Here is a 22,426-nt window from a genome sequence, read left to right on the forward strand (position 1 = left end):
GACTTCAATACACTTCCCTCTAAAGTGCATCTGCAGGTGTCATCACAGGCAGTCTGTATGAATGCTCAGGTTTGTCCCTGTGCCGTTGGGATGCTGATGTTGGTAGTGCCTAGTCAGTGAAATCTCCCCCAGGTGCCAGGGCAAGTGTCTGTGCCTTGTACAGCAGGCAGGCTCAAAGGGGGATGCAGTTGGGGGGTGGGGGGGAAAGGGTTAGTGGATTAAATCCTCCCCAAATTAATGGTAGTGATGGAGGGCTGGAGAGAAAAGCAGAGTAGCACTCTCCACTAAGATGGATTGCCTTATCTGTATGCTGCCTCTGGCAGGAGACACAAACCCACCCCCAACCTCTGCTGCACCTTTTATAAGATACAGAGCAATGAGGAAGTTGTCTCTTACCTCCTGCACCAACTATTTGTTTTAATCATCACAAGACTGTCAGGAAGTCAATCCTCCTCCTCTCTTTCCAGTCGGAGTTGCTAATGCCTCCCATGACCTGTGCTATGGCAGTGGTGGAGTCAGGGTGTATGCAGGTGGTAGCAGACTCCTGGACCTCAGCTCCATGTCCCTCCTCTCCCTGGTCATCACTGCCAGTTACAGGGTTAAATCCTGGCCCCACTGGAATGAGGGGTCCCAAATCTCAATGAGATTTGAAGCCGATTGATTTCCATGGGATCATATCCTTGGGCCTCTTGGCCTTTTGGGGGAGGTGGGAGCCACCAGTCTGCATGCTGTGTAGTCACTAGATACAGATGTTCTGAGCCTGAATGGTTCAGGAGTCTGTGTGGATGCTAGCTTCAGTAAGGCCCTGTATGAAGTGAGAGGCTGTTTAACTTCCCTTGAGGATTGCATCTTTTTATGGAACTTTAATTTGGGACCAACTGGTTCCCTCTTATGCTGAGCGGAAGTAGTTAGCCATGTTAGTCTGAAGTCAGGCCAAAGGTAGAGTAGGGTGGCACCTTGGAGACTAACCGTTACCCTGTTTTCTTTTAAGCTCATAGTGCCTAGACCCTTGGGGCTTAGTGGGTGCTCTGAGGTGCATCTGAACCCATCTTGGACTTGTGGAAGAAATTATACAGACTTAACCACTTTGGAAGTGTATCTGGGACTTGCCTGTACCTCCCTAAGGAAGAGTGCTTGCTTATTCAGGTGTAAAGTAGGAAGGGACCCCACGTGCAGTGAAAATATACAAAATGGTGACATGACATGAGAGAGAAATTCAAGCAGCTTGAAGCTGCTGCTTTTTAAAAAACTACCAGCTCCATGAATAAGGAATTGCACTTGTTCATGTATTCTGGATATTGTCTGCTTCCATCTCCCAGTACAGTACTGGCAGAGTCACATAGACAACTCTGCCAGGGACTAGAGTCACCAGTTGCAAGTTTGTGGCAAGCTGGAGAGTGGAGCAAGCTGAAGCATGTCTTCTTTTCTGTAGGCCCAGACCCTGGATGACCTGGCCAAAGAGATAAGTCTAGCAATCTGGATTCTGGAGGAGTTAGGATCAGGATGAAAGAGTCTCATGTCCGTGTTTATCCCCTAGGTACCTTGTTTCCAATTTGCACATATGCAGATAAGGAAGTTGAGCCCACCCCAGCCCTAGTGTAACTCTGGCAGTCTGAAACATTACACTAGGGATGAATATAGCACTCACTTTTCCCATCTCTCAAAATGTTTGATCCTCCACAGTGACTGGCCTTTCCCCAGCATCTTGGTTCCTGCAAAGGCAGTGCTGGGAACCCAGTGGAAATTCTCTCAGAGATTCAGCTGAAATGCTGGTACTGTTAAAATGAAAGATTGTGTATTTGTTTATTCTGGAAATTGATATTGGTTAGCATAAGAAGCATGGGCTAGTGGTCTGAGCATTGGTCTAGGAACCAAGAGAACACCCTTGCGTTCCAACGTTCACTCTGACATGGGCTCCATCTGCAGTTTTGACCAAGTATCTTAAATTTGCTGCCTCAGTTTTCTTTACTGTAAAGTAGGCATACTATTTTTCTCCCAACTCTGTTGTAAGGGCCAGTTCTCTTACAGTATCCTTTGACTCTAAGTACTAACTTATAGAGGAATTCAATATACCCTGTATATCACAGTAGGAGTATGCTGCTTTTTTTACCTGATTTTTGGTCTGGCCTTGTGAGTAGAGTGATGATGAGTGTGTAAGCATGTCCTTAATATGAAAGGGTGAGGCCATTTCATACATATGTTGTATTGTAATAACAGCTTTATCTTAGTGTATCAGAATGCTTCTTTTGGCTCATCAGATACTGCATTGATACAATCAAAACTGAAGGTGCCAATACAAAACACAGTGCCATAGGATGAAATTCTCAGCATTTCTCAAGCATATCTCAGCATTTAATTACAATAAGAACGGCTTGCTAATAAATACAAAAGTTAGTCGTACTGTTTTTTTTAAATCTGTTTAGTGCTTTTCTGTCAGTTTTATTTTTTTTATTGAACCATCACCAGCAACAACACACACATGCTAGATAGCTGAAACCAAGCTAATCCTGGCATCAGAACTTCTATTTTAAAAAACAAGTACACACACACACACACACTCATTATCACATTACTAAACAGAGAACACAAAGCCACAAAGTAATTATTTGATTGTCAACAATCTCCAGATCTCTCTGACCCTCTCTCTCTGACCCTGAGCTGAGGTAGCCCAGCTCAAGCTGGAACTTGTATTTGGAAGCCCTGAGTTTTCTTAGCATATGCAATCTGAGCTTCTGCTCTCTTTATCCATGGGGACTTTTGCATGAATATTTAACAAGAGACCAGAATTTCCAGGGTGATTCCGGTGGCAAAACAGTATTCCTCAAGCCAGTGTGTTCAGCCATGGGCAGGACTTCCAGGCTATTATAGCATAAACTTGCAAAAACATGATCCATGGTTTTAGTTTCTTTTGTTCTCCCCTGGCTCTGCTTTTAGCCTGTGATCTGAAAGTTGTTTTACATTTACACATTAGGGTGTGAAATGCAATGATGTTGGAAGCTGATTTTAAGGGTCCTGAAGCTATCTGTATAGACAAGGCAGGCATGCATTCTCTTACACACTCAGCTTCAGTGCTGTTGCTCCTGTATGTCAGAGAATCACAGAAAAACAAGGCTAGAAGGAGCTGCTGAAGGTCATGTAGTCCAACCCCTGCTCTCAAGACAGAATCATCCCAGTCTAAGCTGCTCCAGATATGTGGTTGTCTAACCTGCACATAAAAACTTAGCAAAAGAGATTCCATAACTTATCTGGCAATGTGTTCCAGTACTTAACCAGCTCCATCATTACAAAATTCTTCCTAATACCAAACCTAATTTCCTTTAGTGCAATTTAATGTCATTACTTCTATCAGGTCCCCTTTAGAGAAAAAGAAGGGTTTTGCAGAATAGAGCAAGGAAGAGCAGCCATGTTCCCAAGATGGCTGCCCATTCCCCTTGGAGATATGTTGTGCTGCTGGCTGTACACACAACCTGCTTCCCCCTTTCTTCAAGTGATCAATACTGAGTTTGTATCCTACCCTTTTTCCAGGACAGTGGGACACACAGTTCTCTGATCCATGTGCCAAACACTGCTCTCTTCCCTATACATTGCGCGCTGCAGATAGCTGCCCCTTCTAAGCAGATGATACAACCCAATTAGATAACCAGAGCTGTGAGGAAAAAAAATGGTTTTTCTGAAGCTAGGGAGTATTAGTGGAGGTGCTGCAAGCTTTTGTCTCATCTTTTATTCAGCCACATCACTAAAATTTTGCTCCTTTGCCCTAGAAATCTGATCTTGTACCTCACATCCTTCAGCAGTGGACCTTCCCACCTCCTTGGTTCAAAAGTAGGTGGCAACATTCTCTTAACAGCTAGCAAGTTCATGATGTGCCAGTATGCCTTTCTTAGCTTTAGATGGAAAATTGATCAAGATCAGTAACATTTGCAAAGTATTAAGATTTAGAAAAGGACTTTGACAGTCATCATACAGATAAGTCTCATGAGGAGCTCCCAGTACGTTGCTGTGGATAAACAGTCTACTGTGATCCTTGAGTATGTCAAAGCAGAAGTGGAGAAGTGCTCAGAGTGGTAGAAAAGCAGCTGGACTCCTGCATTTAAAAAAAAATGTGTGGAAATACTAGAAAGAGTTCAGAGTAGGACCACAACAATGATCCAATGGTTTGAAAATAAGTCCTTACATATGAGGTTTAAGGAGCTCAAGTTAGAAAGCCGAAAGCTAATTGTGGTTTCCCACCTCCCCGCAGCTCCCTTCCCCACACCTTTCAGATAAAGGCATTACAAGAGCCAGTGGCTGGAAGCTAAAGTTAGACAAATTGGGTCTTGACAGCAGATGCAATTCCTGAGTTGCAAGGATGACCACTGGATTTTACAATGAGATACAGGGGACTTGCTAGTCCTTGGAGTCTTTGGGATGAAATTAGGTGCCATCCTAAAATACATGATTTACTGAGAAAGATTCTGTAGGCAGTGGAAACAGGGTTTCAGCCTAAATGATCACAGTGGTTCCTCTGGCCCTAGTGTCTATGGATACATTTGCAGTGTAGTGCCTTACTTGAACTCCATCCAAGTTAATTTACCCTGCATTGTGCAGTATAGACAGAGGAGGCGCATCCCCACGAGTGGGAACGTGTTTCTCCGGAGACAAGTAGCACCTTGTGCCACTGCTACTTGTCCCTGGAGAACACCCATGCCATTTCTTCTCTGGAGCATGGCACATTGCCCTGGGTGGGGTAGGGGAGACTGGGCCAGCAACTGTGTTGACCCTGTCATCTTCAGTAATATGTTCCTGCTTCTTCTAAGGCCCAGTTTCAGAACCACTGCTTTATACAGGCTGTGTAATTTGCATAAATCATTATTTTCCCATGAAAAATGTTCATCACATCATTACCTACCACTCTCCTCTGTGTATCTGTGAGCAAACATTAGGCAATAAGCTTTCATTCTGCCTTCAAAACATCATAGCAGCAGTTTGTTAGAATGACCGCTAACCATTTGGAACATAGAAAGATCCCTATATACAAAAAGTGACTTTTCTGACAGAGACATTCCCCATAATCTGCTTTCAAATTCAGCCATGAACATCTATTTCAGTTCATCTGCTCCTCAATGGAATGTGAGATGAAGCACTTATTGGCATTGCTTAGAGCTCTCAACATGAGACAATTTTGACCCCAGAGGGGTGTAGAATTTGGTATGTAACCTCTTCTCTTTTTGCAACAAAAGTGAAAAATTAAGGAATAAGACTCAGAGTTCTAAAGGTGCCTCATATGCATCCATGCAGGTATGTGTACAGGTGCAGTGCATACTTCTGCCCGAGCTGTACTTGCACAGATGCACAGCATCCTTGTTCACATAGTAGGTAGTCAGAGCTCTGAGTCACTTGCATATGCAAATTTGAGGGGCTGTGAATGCAAAAAAAAAAAAAATATGAGCATGCTTAATTATGGACCCCACTTGGCTGCTATGGAAAATGTGTCTGTCCACATCCAAAGCATTTACTATCTATCTCCTATGCAGGGAGAGGTGATTTTATAACAACTTGAACCAGAATCAATGCTGGTTTAAAATGTAAAAAGAGTTCCCTGGCATTAAGGAGGCCAAGGGTTTAATCGTGGTTCCAGACGGCTGAATCAGGGGCCAGCCCTAGTTTTAAAAGGCCTAATCCCACAAACGTTCCTCATGGAAGTAGCCCCACTGGCTTCAGGCATTTACCCATTTGAGCAAGGCCCATGGGATGAGGCTGATTCACCTGTACACAGACCTAAGCCCTGCTGCAGAGTGTAACATGCAACAAGCTGTTTTCCAAGGAGAACACAGTAGAACCAAAATAAGAAATGAGTTGACGCAAGTCACTAAATTATAGCCCAGGCTAGTGTGTTGGGTGACAGACTGTGTCACAGACTACGTGCATCAGAAGCAGTTACTATGGACACAGCTTCCGAGAGAGAGAGGCCAACGGAGAGAAAACTGGGATGAAAGTGAAATGACACCTGGGTGGAATATAGTTAATTCATCCTTGAAAGAAAAACAAAACAGCACAACAAAACTGTCTAAAACTTCACGGTTAGTAGAATCAAAAGTCCTTGGCACTCCTAAATTCTGGCATGCTCCACACTCTTCTGGTGGGCTGGCTGCCACGCTCTACATCCTCCGAAATGGTCTTGATATTACTGATGAAGGGGGAAATCTTGGCCCGGGATTTAAATGACATGAGGGAGATGCTGCTTTTCTGCTTTGTGTTCCACTGCCTCGCAAGTTTCCTGGCCTCTTCTTCCTCCTTGATTTTCTCCGTGGCTTCCTGCAGGACCGAGCGGAAGAGCCGGGAGACTTCATGCACCTCTGGTTCATATTCAGCAATAAGCTGCCGGAACCTAAAAATGGACAGTCAATGCAGAGCTTTGGTTACAAATAGCTGAGCTGTAGTCGTGTGTTCGACGTGGAGCCTGGCTCCCAGTTGCAATATAATTGACCATTTCTCAGCGCTTCAAACTGGGCAAAATACTATATATATAGTTGAGTAATGTCGTTTGGTAAAAGATTGTTAATCCAGTACAAATTAGTAGGGATCTACCCTATTTGAGATTTCATATTTTTTGTGGAAACCATGAAAAAAAGTTTCTGTGAACCCTGCAAAAATGGCAATCCCTGTGATTTTTTTGGCATGGAATTGCCAGGAAAAAGAACACTTACTAAAAATAAAATGCTGACAACCAGCAGTTTTCAGGGCCACTGTGGCCTAGACTTACAGCCTGCCATGTGGTGGGGGATGCTGCCTGAACAAAGGGAAGCAACAAAGATGGTGGCTGCTCCTCCTGCACCTTGCTGCTGATTGGCCGAGAGGGCTGCCTGTTGTGTGGCCCCACCCCTCTTTGCCAGTCAGCAGTGAGGGGCAGGGTCTCCAGGGCCCCTTGGCCAATCAGCGACCGGAGAAGCCACTATGAAAAGATCACGAAACTGGTACCACGGGCCACTCGCAGCCCATGATTTTTCTTTCGCCTTGCTGTGAATTAGGTAAATCCCTACAAATTAATATTGCTGTGGTCTGCGCATCTAAACAAAGCTGCTGTGAACTGCTCAGATGCCTTTTCAGGAAGGAGCTCAAAGCTGTTTATAGATGCAGATGACTTTAGCCTTATGTCACCAGTGGGCAGTAGAGAAGAATCATCTTCCTTAAGCAGGTAGAGAAACAGAGGAGAAAGGTCTACTCAAGTTGCCTAAGGTCACACAGTAAATCGCTTGCAAAGTTAGGAGAAGGCATGCAACTCCTGACTCCTCCTCTGCAATCTAAGTAGTAGGATGTGCCCCCACATACATCGCACATACTAGCTGTACAAGTGTACTCATGACCAAAGACAACATATGCTTTTCTACCTGCTAAATGATGATGACTGACTTTCTATTCTGGTAGAAGTTTTAATCAGAATGTTTTGAGAGCTACACCTACAAACAACAGGCAGACAGAAGTGCTTAATATTGAATATTTATATTTAACACACAAAAAAAAGATGCTTGCAGGGCACTTTGAGATCTTTCCCTGACAGAGAAATTAATAGAGCTAGAAAACATTAGGGCTTGATAGAAATTATGTTTGGTTCTATAAGAATTACTTGTCTAACCTATAGAACTGTAACTGTTTCTGTAACTGTTTTAAACCATGGAATGGATTAGGGCAGAGGAGGGTCAACCCTTTTGGCAGGTATGCCAAAAATTAGCCCTATGCCCTCTCTAAGTGCCAGTCTGATTCCCACTCTCTGCTTGATTTGCTGCTCTGCTTCCTCCTGTCCTGTGTTCCCTGTCCTATCTGCTGTTATGTCTGCTTTGTGCTCCCTGCCTGATCTGCTGCTCTGCCTTCTGCCCTCTTCCCCAATCTGCCACATGCCACAGATAGAGGCTGCCCATGCCACTTGTGGCACATGTGCCACAGGTTGACCGCCTCTGCGTTAGAGAATGATAGTTAGTGTAGTTCAGTAGCACTGATTTCTAGATCTCCAGAAAGACAGTTGTTCCTTTATATTCCAAAGGACTTTACATACTGGGTAGAAAAATGGGGAGGTGTAAACTTAAACCATTTGACTTTACTAGGAAAGAATTTCAGAGTGAAGACTTACTATACCAGTGGGATATGCTGAAGGTATAGTTTAACAACTGTTTTACACAGCCAGAGCTTCACTTATAGCAGTACATCTATACGGGCATAGCCCACTACTCAACGGTCAAATCTGCATCTGCGGTAAACATCTCAGCATCTACACATGCGGTCCTATTAGGCTACAGCAAAAAACTCTCCACAGGTTAGTATCTGTAAATATAAGTGGTATCGTGCGGCAGAGTTCTTTTGTGTGCAGCAATGCATGCAGACACTCATGGGGCGAGCAGAGGCACAAGGGTGCTTCAGTGCGGGGGCTGCTTGCCAGCTAGCCCCATACTGGAGTACACTTGTGCCCCAGCCAGCCCCTCTGCAGCATATTGAGCCAGCTCAGAGCAGCCCCAGGCTGGTAGGCTGACCCCCAACTCCCCCCAGGCCCTCTGCCAGCTGGGGCTGCTCCGACGTAAGCTCAATATGCTGTGGTCTCAGGCACACGTTCAAATACAGCACCCGGGAACAATAAACTCCTGCACGATATACAGTCAGAGTTTATTGCTTCAAATTAATTGCACATGTAGACGTGCCCAACATCATCAATATCTAGTGGGAGTTGAGGGTACTAAGCATCTATCAGGAACTGGCCCAACAGGCTTGATCCAAGACCAAATGAAGTCAAAAAAGTCCCTCGCTGATTTGAATGGCTTTGGATCATTTCTTCATTCAATGTAATCTCCATGAGTTTTCAATACTGGGGGCTCTGACGATCCTGCCAGCTGGACCAAAAGGCCTGATTCTGTCATTCATTATTACTCATATAGGTAGTCAGGTTGTGCTATAAGCTGTACATGTTTTTGAATATTTAAAACCACAGAGCTGAACTGAATTGCATGAGAGGCCTGAATAAGTTGGGGATGGGTCTGTGCCAGTGCAAGTATATAGGGTATTAACCTGTGATGGAGAATGCTTGCTGGTATACGGGGAATGTGTCATTGGTAGACATACCTCAGGTGCCCCTACCAAGGAGACAAGAACATAGCTTGTGAAAAGGATTTATTTATTCACCCCTCTATCACAGTTAGATGCTTCTGTCGAAGCACAGGTCTATCCAAAAAGGTCTTCGCTCCACTACTGAGCCTCCTTATGCAGAAGCAGTACTCTCTGAGGAGTTTAACTCACAGGAATTGGTTTGTTGATTCACTCCATTCTTTTTACCACCCTGTGTGTTTGGAATACAACAAATTATCAAGGTAACACTTTAACATCGGTGTGAAGGAAGATGTTTTAAAATCACAGAATCATTGATGGTTCCTTTCTTTTTGTATTTGTAATACTTTATCCACATTTAGTTACAGATAATTCTTTTCAGGCAAAACATGTGTCATTTAAATGCTCAGTTGTCTGCCTATACCACAAGGTCAGGTATTTTCACGCTTGTATGCTATTATGCCTCGAGTTTTGGACCTGAAATTAGTTTCAGGAACAAATGGGGAGCTGGGCTGTGGACCCTTTAAAATGTGGCTCTGATTGGGTCAGTACAAGCACTTTAGATTATTAATCATTAATAATTTTCCAGATAAACCTGAGTTCATCCCCTTAAAGGTCTGTCTGACTTTTCCTCAGTTAGGACAAGGAGCCTGGGGTGGGCTTAGTTTCTCTCTGTTATGAACAGCAACAGGCCACCCCAGTGGCAACTAACCTTTTGGTCCTTTACACCTCCCTGCCGCTGTGTGCCGGTCTGGCCCCACACAGCCACATCTGACCCCATGTACCTGGATCCAGCCCTGCACACCTGGTGGATGCAACCCTCCATGCCTAGGTCTGGCTGTGTGCACGGCCACATTATCCAGTCCATGGAGTCCCTATAGGTTTGGGAATCTGACTGCAGGGATGCAGCAATTAATGCTTCCACTCCTCCCCCACTGCCAAATTTTCAGTTGTGTGGGGAGCCCCTGCAGGCCAGGGGTTGAGCATCCCTCATCTACTGTATTTGGAACGGGGCATGTTTAAAGGAACACAAACCATCCAAAGTCCATTTTCATTAACATTTAAAGAGGGGTAACATTATGTTAGAGCCTCTCATGGCATTGCCCAGAACATACTTGCATGACTTTGCTGTTGTACCTTCCCTGTTAGTACTGATTTAGGAGATTAGCTGAACAGTGAATAATTGTGCAAAACTTAAATTCTAATAGATTCTAGTGCAAGAAGGAAAGATAATGGGAGAATTAAAACACTCTGTTCACTCTGCTTCATACAAACAGCACTACCATGGAGAAAGCACCATCACCAATAACAGAGAATAAGAGGTTGCGCTGGTTCCCTCTCCTCATATGGCTCCAAAGCACCTCGCTTTTTTTTCCAGTGTTCCCTTACAGACTCCAATAAACATATGCCAGAGAAGCAGGTGATGGGCTCCATTAGGACTCCATTGTTTACCAAACATTTCCCTGCTTGTCCTAGGGGCTACCTGTCTACCTAGGAAAGTGACCATGAAGTACATTACTGTAGGGGTGTTGAGCATACAGCCCGCAGGCTGGGTCCAGCCCACAGAGTTTGGTCATCCAGACCACTACCTTGATGGGGGAGACCATTCTGCATCCATAGGCAAACATCCAGGCAAAATTTGGGGCACTGGAGCCCAGCAGCACCATGGGAAGAAGCTTGGCACTGCAGCTTGTTCCTGTGGCAGCAATCAAGAACCCCGGATGCCAGGTCTCTCCCCACCGGGTCCCAGACCAGCTCTGTATCATTCATCCAGCCCCAAACTAATCCCATACCACATATCTGGCCCACAGGGCCAGATGATTTTGCCATCTGTGTACTAGGGCATGGATTTATAGCACACAAGCTACTCCTTACCAACGCCCCACGTTGACATTCTTAGTGCCCAGCACGTGGGAAGTAGCTTATCCCACTTTCAGAGCGCTGCTTCTATTTAAAATATACATGTGGGTAAATACAGTGGAGCAATTCAAGGTAGTGCAAACTACTTTGCACTCACTAAATGTACATCCTCACAGGGGTTGAGCACAGAGAAGGTAGCCCCTGAGTGTTGCACTCTAGCTTTCTCTGCATGAGCCTTCCTGTATACACCAGCCCTGGCTCAGGGTAAAAGGAGTATCAGTGGGTGCATCAACACTAGGTGTGTTACTGCACATTAGATTAATGTGCAGTAAGGCATCACTGTCTACACATGCACATCAATTACTGCACATTATATTAGTCTAATGCACTGTACTATACACACCAGAAAAATGGTGCATTAACTAATGCTCTGAAGCACATGGGTAGACCCTAACCAGGATCAGTTGGCTCCTGGTCAGCCCAGGCAACAGGGGGCCACTGCTGTCTGGCTAAGCCCCAATCTCTGTGGTGCTGAGGAGAGCTGTCCCAGCTGCAAAGCAGCTGCCTCCCAGCCATATGGCAATCAGGATGGGTCCTGATCTCCACATGGCTGAAAGGCAGCTGCCCTGCATCTGAGAAAGCTCTCCCACACCCTGTGGAGATCAGGACAAGTCCCAGGGCAAGAACCAGGGCAGCTCTCCCAGTCCTGCAGTGATTAGGACCAGCCTCCATGCCCCCTGCCAGCCCAGGGCTGGCACCTGGAGAAGCCTGGAGCTCCCCCTGATTGCTGCAGTGGGGCAGATCAAGGCAGGAGCAGCCCTGGACTGAACTGCTCTCAATGGGTGTGCATTCAGATGCGTGTCCAGGAGCAGTTCAATGCACCTGAATTTTTGGTGCAGAAAATTCAAACACATTAATTGCACATGTAGACATGCTCGGGGAAAGTCAAACATAGCATTGGCTGATTTAGCAGTCCAAGATGTGATCAAGAGGCCCAGCAGACAGAAGTGGTGATGCAAGCACAGGGGCAAAGCACAGCAGGCAGTGTCCATTGAATCCAGTGAATCTGTGGACCAGGGAGCAGAGTTCTTAAGTACCACATATGATTGTATGCTCAATTCCACAGAGCAATACTGTACTAGGGTTGCCTCTCTTCTACCCTCATGCTCCTGCAGGGAATCATTTCAAATCAGACAACCTGGTTGAGTAGCAAATGAGAACATATAAAATCCCCCAGTCTGGGGAACGCATCCACATTTTCTTTCTCCCCATCAAATTACACCTTTGGGTAGTATACATGTATTTGTGACAGAGGTGGATGAAATGAATCCTAGCTGAGGTCCTGTATATATGCCGGGAAGGAAAACCAGTCTGGAGCAACCAGGGAAGAGTGTTCAAAGCTAGTTGCTCTTTAACTACACATCAAACAAAGCTGTTCTTTAAATTTTGGGGGTATTTCAAGTAGTTCTAAGGTGCAATGGATTGCCAGTTAGAAATAGTCATCAGTACAGATTGGATTGTATCCCAACCCATTTGCATGCAATGTGCTAACCTTATCTCTCTGTATTTGTTCAATGACCCAAGTTCACTAAAACTAATTAAGCACATGCTTATTTTAAACACATTTAATCCCACTGAAATCAACAAGATTTAACAGTGCTTACAGTTAAGCATGTGCTTAAATCAGTGCTGCTCAGACCATGGCCCCAAACCTTCAGTGTAGTCTCATCTCCTAAATCAGTGTTAAAGGGCAATGAATGGCACAACAGTGAAGTTGTGCAAAAATGTTTGGATACTTCCTATCAGGATGGTTCCAGACCTGCTCATCTCACAACCAGTTGCCGAATTAAGAATGGGAAGCTCAGCTGCTTGCCGTATCCTTTATTTTAAAGGGTGCACCTCTCCAGCCAGCTAGAACACAGTCTCTGTCCCATACAGCCCCTTGAAGTAAGACTGACAGCAAATACCTGGTGTAGCTCTGTATGCATCTAGATACTTTGCAAGCTCTCATCTTCAACATTAGGAGCCTCACCCTGTGAGCAATCCAGGTTCTAATGTACCCAAGGCTCTTTGCAGAAAATGTTATCGAAGAGGCTTTTATTTGTATTTATGTTTCCCAAAGTCATGACTAATGCAGCCCATGTGTTGTTTCTCTCTACCAATCATGGTATAATGATCACAGACCCCAGCAGGGACACTGTTAGTATTTCAGGTCAATCAACCAGGATTTTCTCCTCTTGGCCTGTGCAAACCTTAACCAATGCAGGGTTTTTGTCGCTTGAACTGGAGTGTGCTTGCCACAACTCATCTCAGGGTGCACATGCTCTTTGGTTATACCTGACTGCTCAAGCAGTTCCAGAGCTAGTCAGGACAGTCTGTCATTGGCTTAAGTGTTTTGCTGAATTGGGGACCTAAGTAGATTTAATTGCCTAATAAAATGCTGAGTGCTTAATGCTGATGATTAGCTGCTAATTGATCCTGAATTTATTTTAAGCAAGAGCCTGAGTGATACACTAATTTTAAACAGCTTTGCTGTAGAAAGCTGCTTAAACTTTCAAAAGATTGTGTTGTCCACACCAGCTCCATGCGCCAAACCTGACAGCATTCCAGCAATTGCCAGTAACCTTCTGACTTTAGTGGTTGCTTCTTTCATTTTAGGGAGGCTACAAAATTATTGTCTTCATTTAGAATTCTTATCAAATTCTAGCCAAAACTCTATAATGCTAATTATATTATTTGCATCTGATTTGCATTTTCAGTATTTTGGATATTTTTTCATACTTCTTCATTATATCTTTGGCAAGGAAATGGAAGGGTTGGTTTCACTAGTTGCTAGTCACATTCATTTCCAGTAAGAAATGAGTCAAACAGGCAGTGAACAGATCCATCAGAACATAAGAACTGCCATTCACTAGGTCAGACCATAGGTCCATCTTGCCCAGTATCCTGCAGCCCACAGTGGCAGAAAGTAGATGCTGAAAGGGAGAGTGAACTGGACAGGACCAGGGCTTTTTCCACTGCTCCTCTGTCCCTTGCAACCTTTAGCATTTAAGTTCTGAGTTAGGATTAGGTTTTAAATTCAAGAGCAGTGAAATACAGTACAGCAATCTGTTCCTGAATAATCTCAGCTCCAAACGTAGATTATGCTCTTGAAAATTTCACCACTGTGGGATACATTCAGATTAGAGCATTTTGTTGGATCTAGTAATTTAAGTGGCCTCTAGGTTTGTGGCAACCATTAATCCTCCTGGATCACAGTGTATGCATGAGGGCTATCCAGACCTTCAATGTATATGCCTAGGCAGGAATTGTTGGAGGAGGTGCCAGACCTTCCCTCCTCCCTTTAGGCCACTGAGACAGAACCCAAAGACCAGACTAAATCCAGATGTTTGGTGCCTCCATGGCCATAGTTGTATAAGTGTCTAGGAATCAAACCCAGGTCTCCTGCATGGTAGGCAAGGAGTCTACCACTGAGCCACAGGGGACTTCTGGCCTCTAGGTACACGGAGTGAAATCCTAGCTCTACTGAAGTCAATAGATTAACTTTCACTAACTTTGGTGAGGCCAGGATTTTACTCTAGGTATGGATATCTGGTGGTTTCAGACTTATCCCAGATTTCAGTTGGGGGCATGGACAAGCATAAGGATTATAGTAAATTAAAAAAGGATGTTTTTGCAACTGTCTCTATGTTCACTCCTACCCTGCGATGAGTGCAAACTGCAGTAGCCTTGACACATTTTACTGAAGGTTCAGCAGCTCTGTTTTGCTTTCCACTTGCCATGCGATAAGAGTGAGCACTTATACAGTTATAGCAGAGCATCCCGTGTTTAATTCATTGTGATTTGTCGGTACCATGAAGATGTATGGGCATGAAGGGGGATGACTTAGAATCTCTTAGGAGTTGATGAAGCAGTTGCCTCTGAAATACTGTTTCATGCCCAAATCTAAAAAGAGGAAGTCCTTGACTTACATTTTTCAAATTGAATACACACACACACACACACACACACACACACACACACACACACACACACACACCATATCTACAAATATAAGGCAAGGTTTTTTCCCCAGTCAACATGGGAAAAAAAAAGTCCCATGTCTTATATTCACATATCAGCAACCTGACCACCATTTCTGTGAGTTAACAGACTGATTATTATTAAACTGCTACTAGAAGTAATACATCCTCTGTCACAAAAAACAACCATCAAGTTGACTGAATGCCATCCATGATAAGCATACCCATAAAACATGGGCTGGCCCATGGGCTAGCCCATGACCCATACCGGACAAGCACACTGATGGAAACTTGTGTGTGTGTGTGTGGTCCTTAAAAGATGGGCAATTATCCCCCCAGGAGGAAACAAGCACCATGCCTTGAGGTACTACAGTACCAGGCTGGCACTCAGAGAATTCCAACACACTCCTCCAGTTTTTGTTTTTTGGGGTTTTTTTTAATTATGTGTCTCAGGCTAAATTAGCCAAATCAGTTCTGAATTCTATCAACTGAGCAGAACTCAAGCCATTCAAGCCTGTGTGGCGCTACCACTTGCAAGTATCCTCCTTCCCAGAATCTTCAGCCTGGGGCTTCAGATATGCCCAAATCCATGGCAGGCATCTTCTGTGCAGGCCCCAAGCCAGGGGTCTTGGAATTCAGATGCCCCCAAGTCTTACTTGCCCATAGCTCAAAGGCCAAAAGAGCAAAGAAGGGAGAAATCCCCTAGTTCCATAAAATAGGCATATAACTGAGATCCTCCAATTGGGAGGCTATAGTAGACTCTCATAGGGGCTCCTGTCCACAGTGCATTGAACAGGTCTCCATCCTCTACTACACAATGCCATTCAAGGTGATCTTGGCTTGGGGAAACAGACCAGTACAGCTCAGAAAAGGAAGTAAATCTTAGACCAGAATGACCTTTTCTTTCTTTTTTAAATTCATAAATTCAAATTCATATTTGACATGTTCCAGGTCAAATCAGCCAAATCAGTTCCAAATCATATTGATCAAGCAGAACTCAATCGTTCCAAAAACCATAGCAGTCGAGCAGGCAGGACTCAACAGTTCTTAACACCATTGTATGGCACAGCTACTGACAAGCACCCCCATCCCAGGCTCTCACCCTGGGACTTTAGATACTCCCAAATCCATTAGCAGGCATACTACATGCAGCCCCTAGTCCAGAGTTCTTGGGATTTGGATGCCCCCAGAAACCATTCAGTTTTAACCCACAAGAGGCTGATAACAGGTCTACACTTGATCTGAGCCAAAAGGAGTCCAAAACAACCTCCCCTGATTTTTTTTTGATTTTTTTTTAAGGAAATTTTTTTGTGTCCCAGGTCAAATTAGCCAGATCAGATCCAAATAAATCATCCAAGAACCACACGTGGCCTTACTCCTGGCAAGTGTCCTTCACCCTAGCCCCCAATACCAGAACGGGTTAGTGCAGCCCATCTGAATAAGATATAGTGTCCATTGTACTCAGTCTCTCTCAGCACCAACTCTTTTTAAGTGGTAGTGAACCACTCCATCAAACATGTCAATTTTCTCTTTACTCTCACAACTGAGCTGTGCCTTTCTTTCCCGTTTCCAGTGATTCCCATTTCTTCACCAGCCTTAATGCCTGGCAAACATCACCAAACATCTACGTAACTAAGCAGCCTGGTTGCCCCCTCTCTCAGCCTGTCACATATAATTAGTGTGGCCCTGCCCTCTATGGGGTGGAGACAGATAAGACATCCCTGTGCCTCATCTGCATAGAAATTGTTGGAGGGTCCCAGAACTTGTAACATGAACATCTGGTTCCAGTCACAAGGGAAGAGCTAATTAGCATGTGGGTCCTTTGTAGGGACAGAGGGGATATCTGGAGTGTACGTGCATACTAGGCAGTGCTGGGCTGTCAGGTCACCAATGGCTTGAAACGCTGTTGACTCTGCTGGGGCCCAGCCCAATGAACTATGTGGTAAATTGAGCCTTTTGGCTTTGGACTAACATCATAAGCAATTTGTACTATGTTTAAGCAAGCATAAAAGTGGTTCTCAAAAGTGTGTTTATGGAGTGCCTGTGCCGAAACTTTTGGCAGTCAGGGTTAGGGCCAGAGTCAGACCCACAGCAGTTTCCTGTTTCACTCTGTAGTTTCTGGTCTCCTCTCTGTCCTTTCCTGCTTTCTGTCATATGAAGCTCACTTCCACATTGTACTTTGGGAGGGAGCAGCATCTGACAGTAATGGGTGCAGAATGAAGCCTTGTGGGGCAGAGGGCAAGGGGGCTACCTCACCCCACCCCTCTCCCAGCCACTATTTTCCCTGTTATAGCAATAGGCGAGGGATGAATTCAGGACAAAACTCTGATCATCAGATTCTACATCTGGTCAATTATAACAAATTTATAAAATTTCCATGCATACAATCTAATTTGGGGGGGTTGTCTTATATTCAGGATCATCTTGTATTTAAGTAAATACAGTACCTACATTTTGGGACAGATTGGGCTGAAAATTCTCCATTCAAAACTTTATGATCCAAAGAAAAATAATTTGCAGACATGTATTTGATATGTTGTGAAAGCTATTGTCACTTACTACAGCAATGTCAAATAATGACTCAGGTGATCAACAATCAGTACACCTTTTGAAATGGAAGTGACATCTCTGACAAAATATTCTACCAGGTTTTATTTTGATGCTGAGTCAGCATTTAGGAATCACAGAGCCCCTGTGGGACAATCCAAGAAACAAAACTGTTTCTTGGATTGTCTGTTTTTATTAGATGGATTCTCATAAAATCTCATAAAAGTGACTGAGAGTTATAAAAATTTGCTGGGTCAAACAGGTGCAATGAAAAGTGACTGTATAATCAGTATTAGTCACTTCTCTATGCTTCACTGAAATACAATATGAAGAACTGTCTGCTTCCTCTCTTAGAGCAACCCTTTACTAAGTTTTGACTGTGAAGCCCCTAAGTTTACAAATGGAAGTTTGCAAGTCTTTTTAGGAGCACAACCACATTGTCCAGGTGACTGCATTTACAAGAGTAGCAAATGGTATGGTATGGTATGGTAAAATGGATTAAGAATAAGATGGTCGTTGTGATCCGCAACTCAAAAACATGGGCTGAATCACCAGTTCTTCCATAGGCTTTTTACTATATTTTCTTTCATATAACCTGCATCTTTTCTTCCAAAGCCAGCTGGGGGAAATTGGGATGTGCATTATATGCAAGGGAAAAGGGATCTCCATAGGTCTGTAAATGGGGTTGAGGAAGTGGAACAGTGACAGCTTTAATTGCTGTGCCTCTGAAAGCCCCCCTGCTACTGCCCTCCTTTCCCCCCACCACTAAATTTCCAGATCCATGGGGAGCCCCTCTACATCTATGCACCGGATTGGGCTGGTATGTGGGGTCAGTCCACAAGTGGACCCAGCATGCTGAGTCCCACCTAACACATGGCCCCAGACCTAATGTGCTGGCTCCAACCCCACACACTGGCTCTGGAGTCACCAGGCAGGTTGAACCTGTTGCACTGCGTCCAGGACTGCACAACAGCTCTAGGGCTATATGCTGGGCCGGATCTGGTGCACTGAGTCCAGGACCCCACATGCATTGGCTCTGGGGCCTCATGCCAGTTTGGACCCAGAAGATAGCTCCAAAGCATGGTCCTGGCCTCGGCGCATGGCCCCAGAGCCACTGTGCACGGTCAAACCCAGCATGTGGCTCTGAAGCCAGTGAGCAGCCCTGAACCAGGTGTGCAATCCTGGACTCAGTGACCTGTTGGGCTGCAAAGTCTCCAACCTTCTGCATGGGGTCAGTCCTGATGCACAGTTCCAGAACCAGCATCCTGGATCAGTCCACAGGCCCCATCCAGCACATGGGCCTGGCAGCAGACTCAGCATCTTATCTGCCACTATTTGGATCCTTACCCAAGGTAAGACCTTTTTTCCTTCATGGTACCTTTTAAAAATAGGGTGTGTGATATATTAAGAGGTAGGTTGGTAACTGATTTAGGGTAAGTCTCTCACTCTTCCCTGGCTTCATTTGACAGCTAAAATTTAAAATGAAGCCAGGAAAGAATGAGAGACTTGTCCTAAAACTTCCACTATATTTTCTCACATATACCTCACCTCCGAATATAACACACACACTATTTTAAAATATAACATGAAGAAAAAAAAGATCTTACCTTGGGTAAGGCTCTTTGCCATTCAGACTTCAAGCCCCCTCAGACAGGGGTATCCTCTCACCGTGTGCACATACAGAATCTAGCACAATGAGCCTTGCTCTGGGTTGGAGCCTCTTAATGATGCCATACTACTACTGCTACTAATACTGATACTACTACTACTAATAATGTTGAAAAGGATCTAGCTATTTATACCTTTGTCACAGCTACTGTACCCACAGCCAGTGAGCACTGGTGAGCAGGTGTACTTGTGGTAATAAAGGGCTAAGTGCCAGTGAGAATGAAAAATGGAAAATGGCAGATGCAAAAGCTCAAGGTCAGCACCTCTCATGATTTTGGCGCAATTCTGCCAGTCAGATTAATCTGGGCTTTTACATTAGGAACAGAAGATGGGAGACCCTGATGTTCACCATTGCCTACCACTGCCATCACAGGTCTCAGAGGATACACCAGCGTGCCGGACCATCTTGCTCAATGCTCCAGAGTGAAGTGAAGCTAGTGCTAGTGCCAGGGGCTGGGCTCAGCCAGGTCACAAAGAGCAGGCAGGGGAAAAGCCAGATGGTGGGGAGGAAGCCCCCCACATAAGCATACTCAACCCACCCAAACCCCAACCACATGCCCCACACATGCACCCATACCCCCTCACATACCCCATCCCCACCATCCCCACACCCCACACGCATCCCACACCCACAGACTTCCACACATGTATCCACACCCCACATACACACCCGTACACCTCCCCACACATGCACCCACACACCTCACCTGCTACCATACCCACACACACATCCAACAATCCCACACACCCCACACCCCAACTACACGTCTCACTCCCCCACACATCTACACACACACCCATACACACCCCACCCCCACCATACCCATACACACCAACAGTCCCACACACCCCACACCTCAACAACACCCACCTCACACACATCCCACCCCTATCCCCCGGCACCATACCCACACACCACACACCCCCAACCACATCCTCCCCCAACCACACCCCAAACCCCTCCACACACATTATACAAGCAAACCATACCCCATCCCAAAAGTAGTACTTCCTGGGCAAGGGGAAAGACTTCCAGTGGCAAAGGTCATGGGTTAGGAGGTGGGACTTCTGGTCCCAAGATGGCAACTGGGGGTGGGGCACCTGTCAAGGGGCGAGGCTACCCTTGCAGCCCTCAACACCTCACCAAGCAGCCCTCCACCTAAAATAATTGCCCACCTCTGCTCTAATGCAATGTCGTGGCCTGGCCTGACAGGAAGATGAATCACTTCTCTTGCATCAACAGGGAAAAATTCAGAGCCAGCAAAGGAAAACCTTCTGGGGTGTGTATGGCTTTTCTGTAAAAAGGTTTTTTGCTTCCTAATCCAAATGATGGAGCATGTATTAAAAAGGAGGGGGCTAAAAAGATGGTGCTCAATTCCTCTCCCACTTCAATCAGCTTTATTCCCAGGGCAGTCACACTGATTACATCAGGAATGAATACACTGAAGTCATTCTTGGATAAGTGATTCCTGGTTGGGGTTGGTTTTTGGTACTGACCTCAGTGAAGTCCTTCCCAGTACACCCTGTAATGAGTGGGAAGAAAGACAGGCCCTAGATTTAATACATAATTAACATTGGTTCCCCTTCTTTTCTGTTTCTTTCAAGCTTGATTCCCTATGGCACACTTGGATCTATTTCATCTTTGCAATAGATGATTGGTGTTGATCACAGCTGGATGGACTCAACCAGTAAACAAAATTTCCTCCATCCAGTGGCAGGGTTGGTTGTGTGCATACAGATTCAGACAGGGACCTTCTTGGCCTTTAAGCAGTGATGCTACCAGGTAAGAGGAAGTGAAGAACCTCTTGCTGATCAACATATGCAACACTTGTCCTAAATGGAGTCCTAGGTCTTCTGTTTACAGTCGGTGTTTTCAACCTTTTTTAATAAGTGTACCCCTGGCAGCCGGGTATGGGGAGAGGGGGGGAAGAGAGCGGGGATGGTGGTGTGTGGCCAGATGTGGAGCAGCAGCAGCATGGTGTAGTGGATGGCAACAACAACCACTGCCGTGTGCGAACCCCCCACTGCGTCCAACTGGCCGGGTGGCGCCTGTCTGGCCCTGCAGAGGGATGCCACTGTCCTTGCCCTGCCCCAGCCCTGCTCCTGGGAGGTGGCAGCACAGGGTGATGGGTGGTGGCGCTCCATCCCCACCTGCCTGCATGTACCCCCTAGGGCCTTCCCAAGTACCCCTGGGGGTACGCATACCCCAGGTTGACAACTCCTGGTTTACAGCAAGATGTGTTTTCATACATCGACTGTCCATACCAATTCCTTAATCTAACTCTAGGCTATTACATCTTTCTCCCTTTAGCTTCACAAACTTCCATTTTAGCTCTTTTGCTTCCATTGGAAACAAATAGCAGGAGCAAATGGAATAAATACCACTGTGACCTTGCACATATGAGAACAATGTCTTCATGGTGATAAGGAATAATCATTCATGTTTCTCTAGCCCCTTTCAGCCAGGTACCTGAACGCACTGAGCAGTACGTGAATGTCTCCTACCACTAAGGTGAAGCAAACTTTAGCATTCCTGTTTTACAGACAGGCAAGCCAAGCCCAAGGTCATGCAGTGAGTCACTGTCACAACCAGCATTATGATACAGGCCTGCCAACTCCTTGTCCTGTGCTGTAGCCATTTGGGGATGCCTCCACCATGGCTAGCATGTGCATGAGTTTGGTCCCCTCAGAGCTTTCCCTGTACCTGAATATGACTGGCCCACAGTAGGGTGGATGGATCTTGATGCACATGTCCTCCAGCTGCAGCCGTTCCGTGGGGCTGATGTCATAGGCATGCTTTGGGTAGCTCACCAGCCAGCCGTAGTCCACACCCGTCTTTGTTTTGCGATATTCATTTTCCCTCTCATGTTGCTGCTTCTCTGCTTGCTTGATCTGCCAGCTGAGCTCCATCATGAGCGTCTCCAGCACCATCTCAGTGGGGTTCCTCTGGGAGACCCGGTTCTGTGGCTCGTTCCATTTGAACAAGGAAGCCAGAGACATGGTGCCCTAGGATTTTACCTGTAAAGAAAAAAATATTATGTTTCTTGTTAATGCTATCAGTTCATCTGATGCCCGTGCCCAAACCATACTATATACACACCACAGGCAGGGCAGAGGGAGTGGGTTTTGAAAAGCTCATCATCCAGCAGCTTCACATGGCGAATAATTGGGTCAAGTACCTTGGAAAATCTCCCAGGAAGGATCAGACTGTGCTTTCCCTTCGTGCTGAGGATCAGAGGGGGTGCAAAGAAGCACTGTCCCAC

The 22,426-nt window shown here is 45.4% G+C and overlaps 1 protein-coding gene across 1 annotated transcript; it reads right to left on the minus strand.

Moving 5' to 3' along the window:
• Positions 1–4,701: 4,701 nt before the first annotated feature.
• Positions 4,702–22,178, minus strand: RD3 (retinal degeneration 3). The gene is made up of 2 exons (XM_019516422.1): positions 21,868–22,178; positions 4,702–6,367 (listed from the first exon to the last, which is right to left on the minus strand). The coding sequence occupies exons 1-2, from the start codon at positions 22,161–22,163 to the stop codon at positions 6,070–6,072; spliced, it is 594 nt and encodes a 197-aa protein (XP_019371967.1). The 5' UTR covers positions 22,164–22,178; the 3' UTR covers positions 4,702–6,069.
• Between the last annotated feature and the right edge of the window lie 248 nt (positions 22,179–22,426).

The sequence above is a fragment of the Gavialis gangeticus genome, unplaced genomic scaffold (genome assembly GCF_001723915.1).
Source record: "Gavialis gangeticus isolate Ggan-Ray unplaced genomic scaffold, GavGan_comp1, whole genome shotgun sequence".
Classification (NCBI taxonomy): Eukaryota; Metazoa; Chordata; order Crocodylia; family Gavialidae; genus Gavialis; species Gavialis gangeticus.

Bases quoted from the DNA above. Each gene is read 5' to 3' on its own strand.
- RD3 (XM_019516422.1), bottom strand. From the start codon at position 22,163: ATGTCTCTGGCTTCCTTGTTCAAATGGAACGAGCCACAGAACCGGGTC. The intron at 6,368-21,867 runs GTACAGGGAAAG...GTCCATTTTTAG, and splicing joins TGTGGGCCAGTCATATTCAG to GTTCCGGCAGCTTATTGCTG.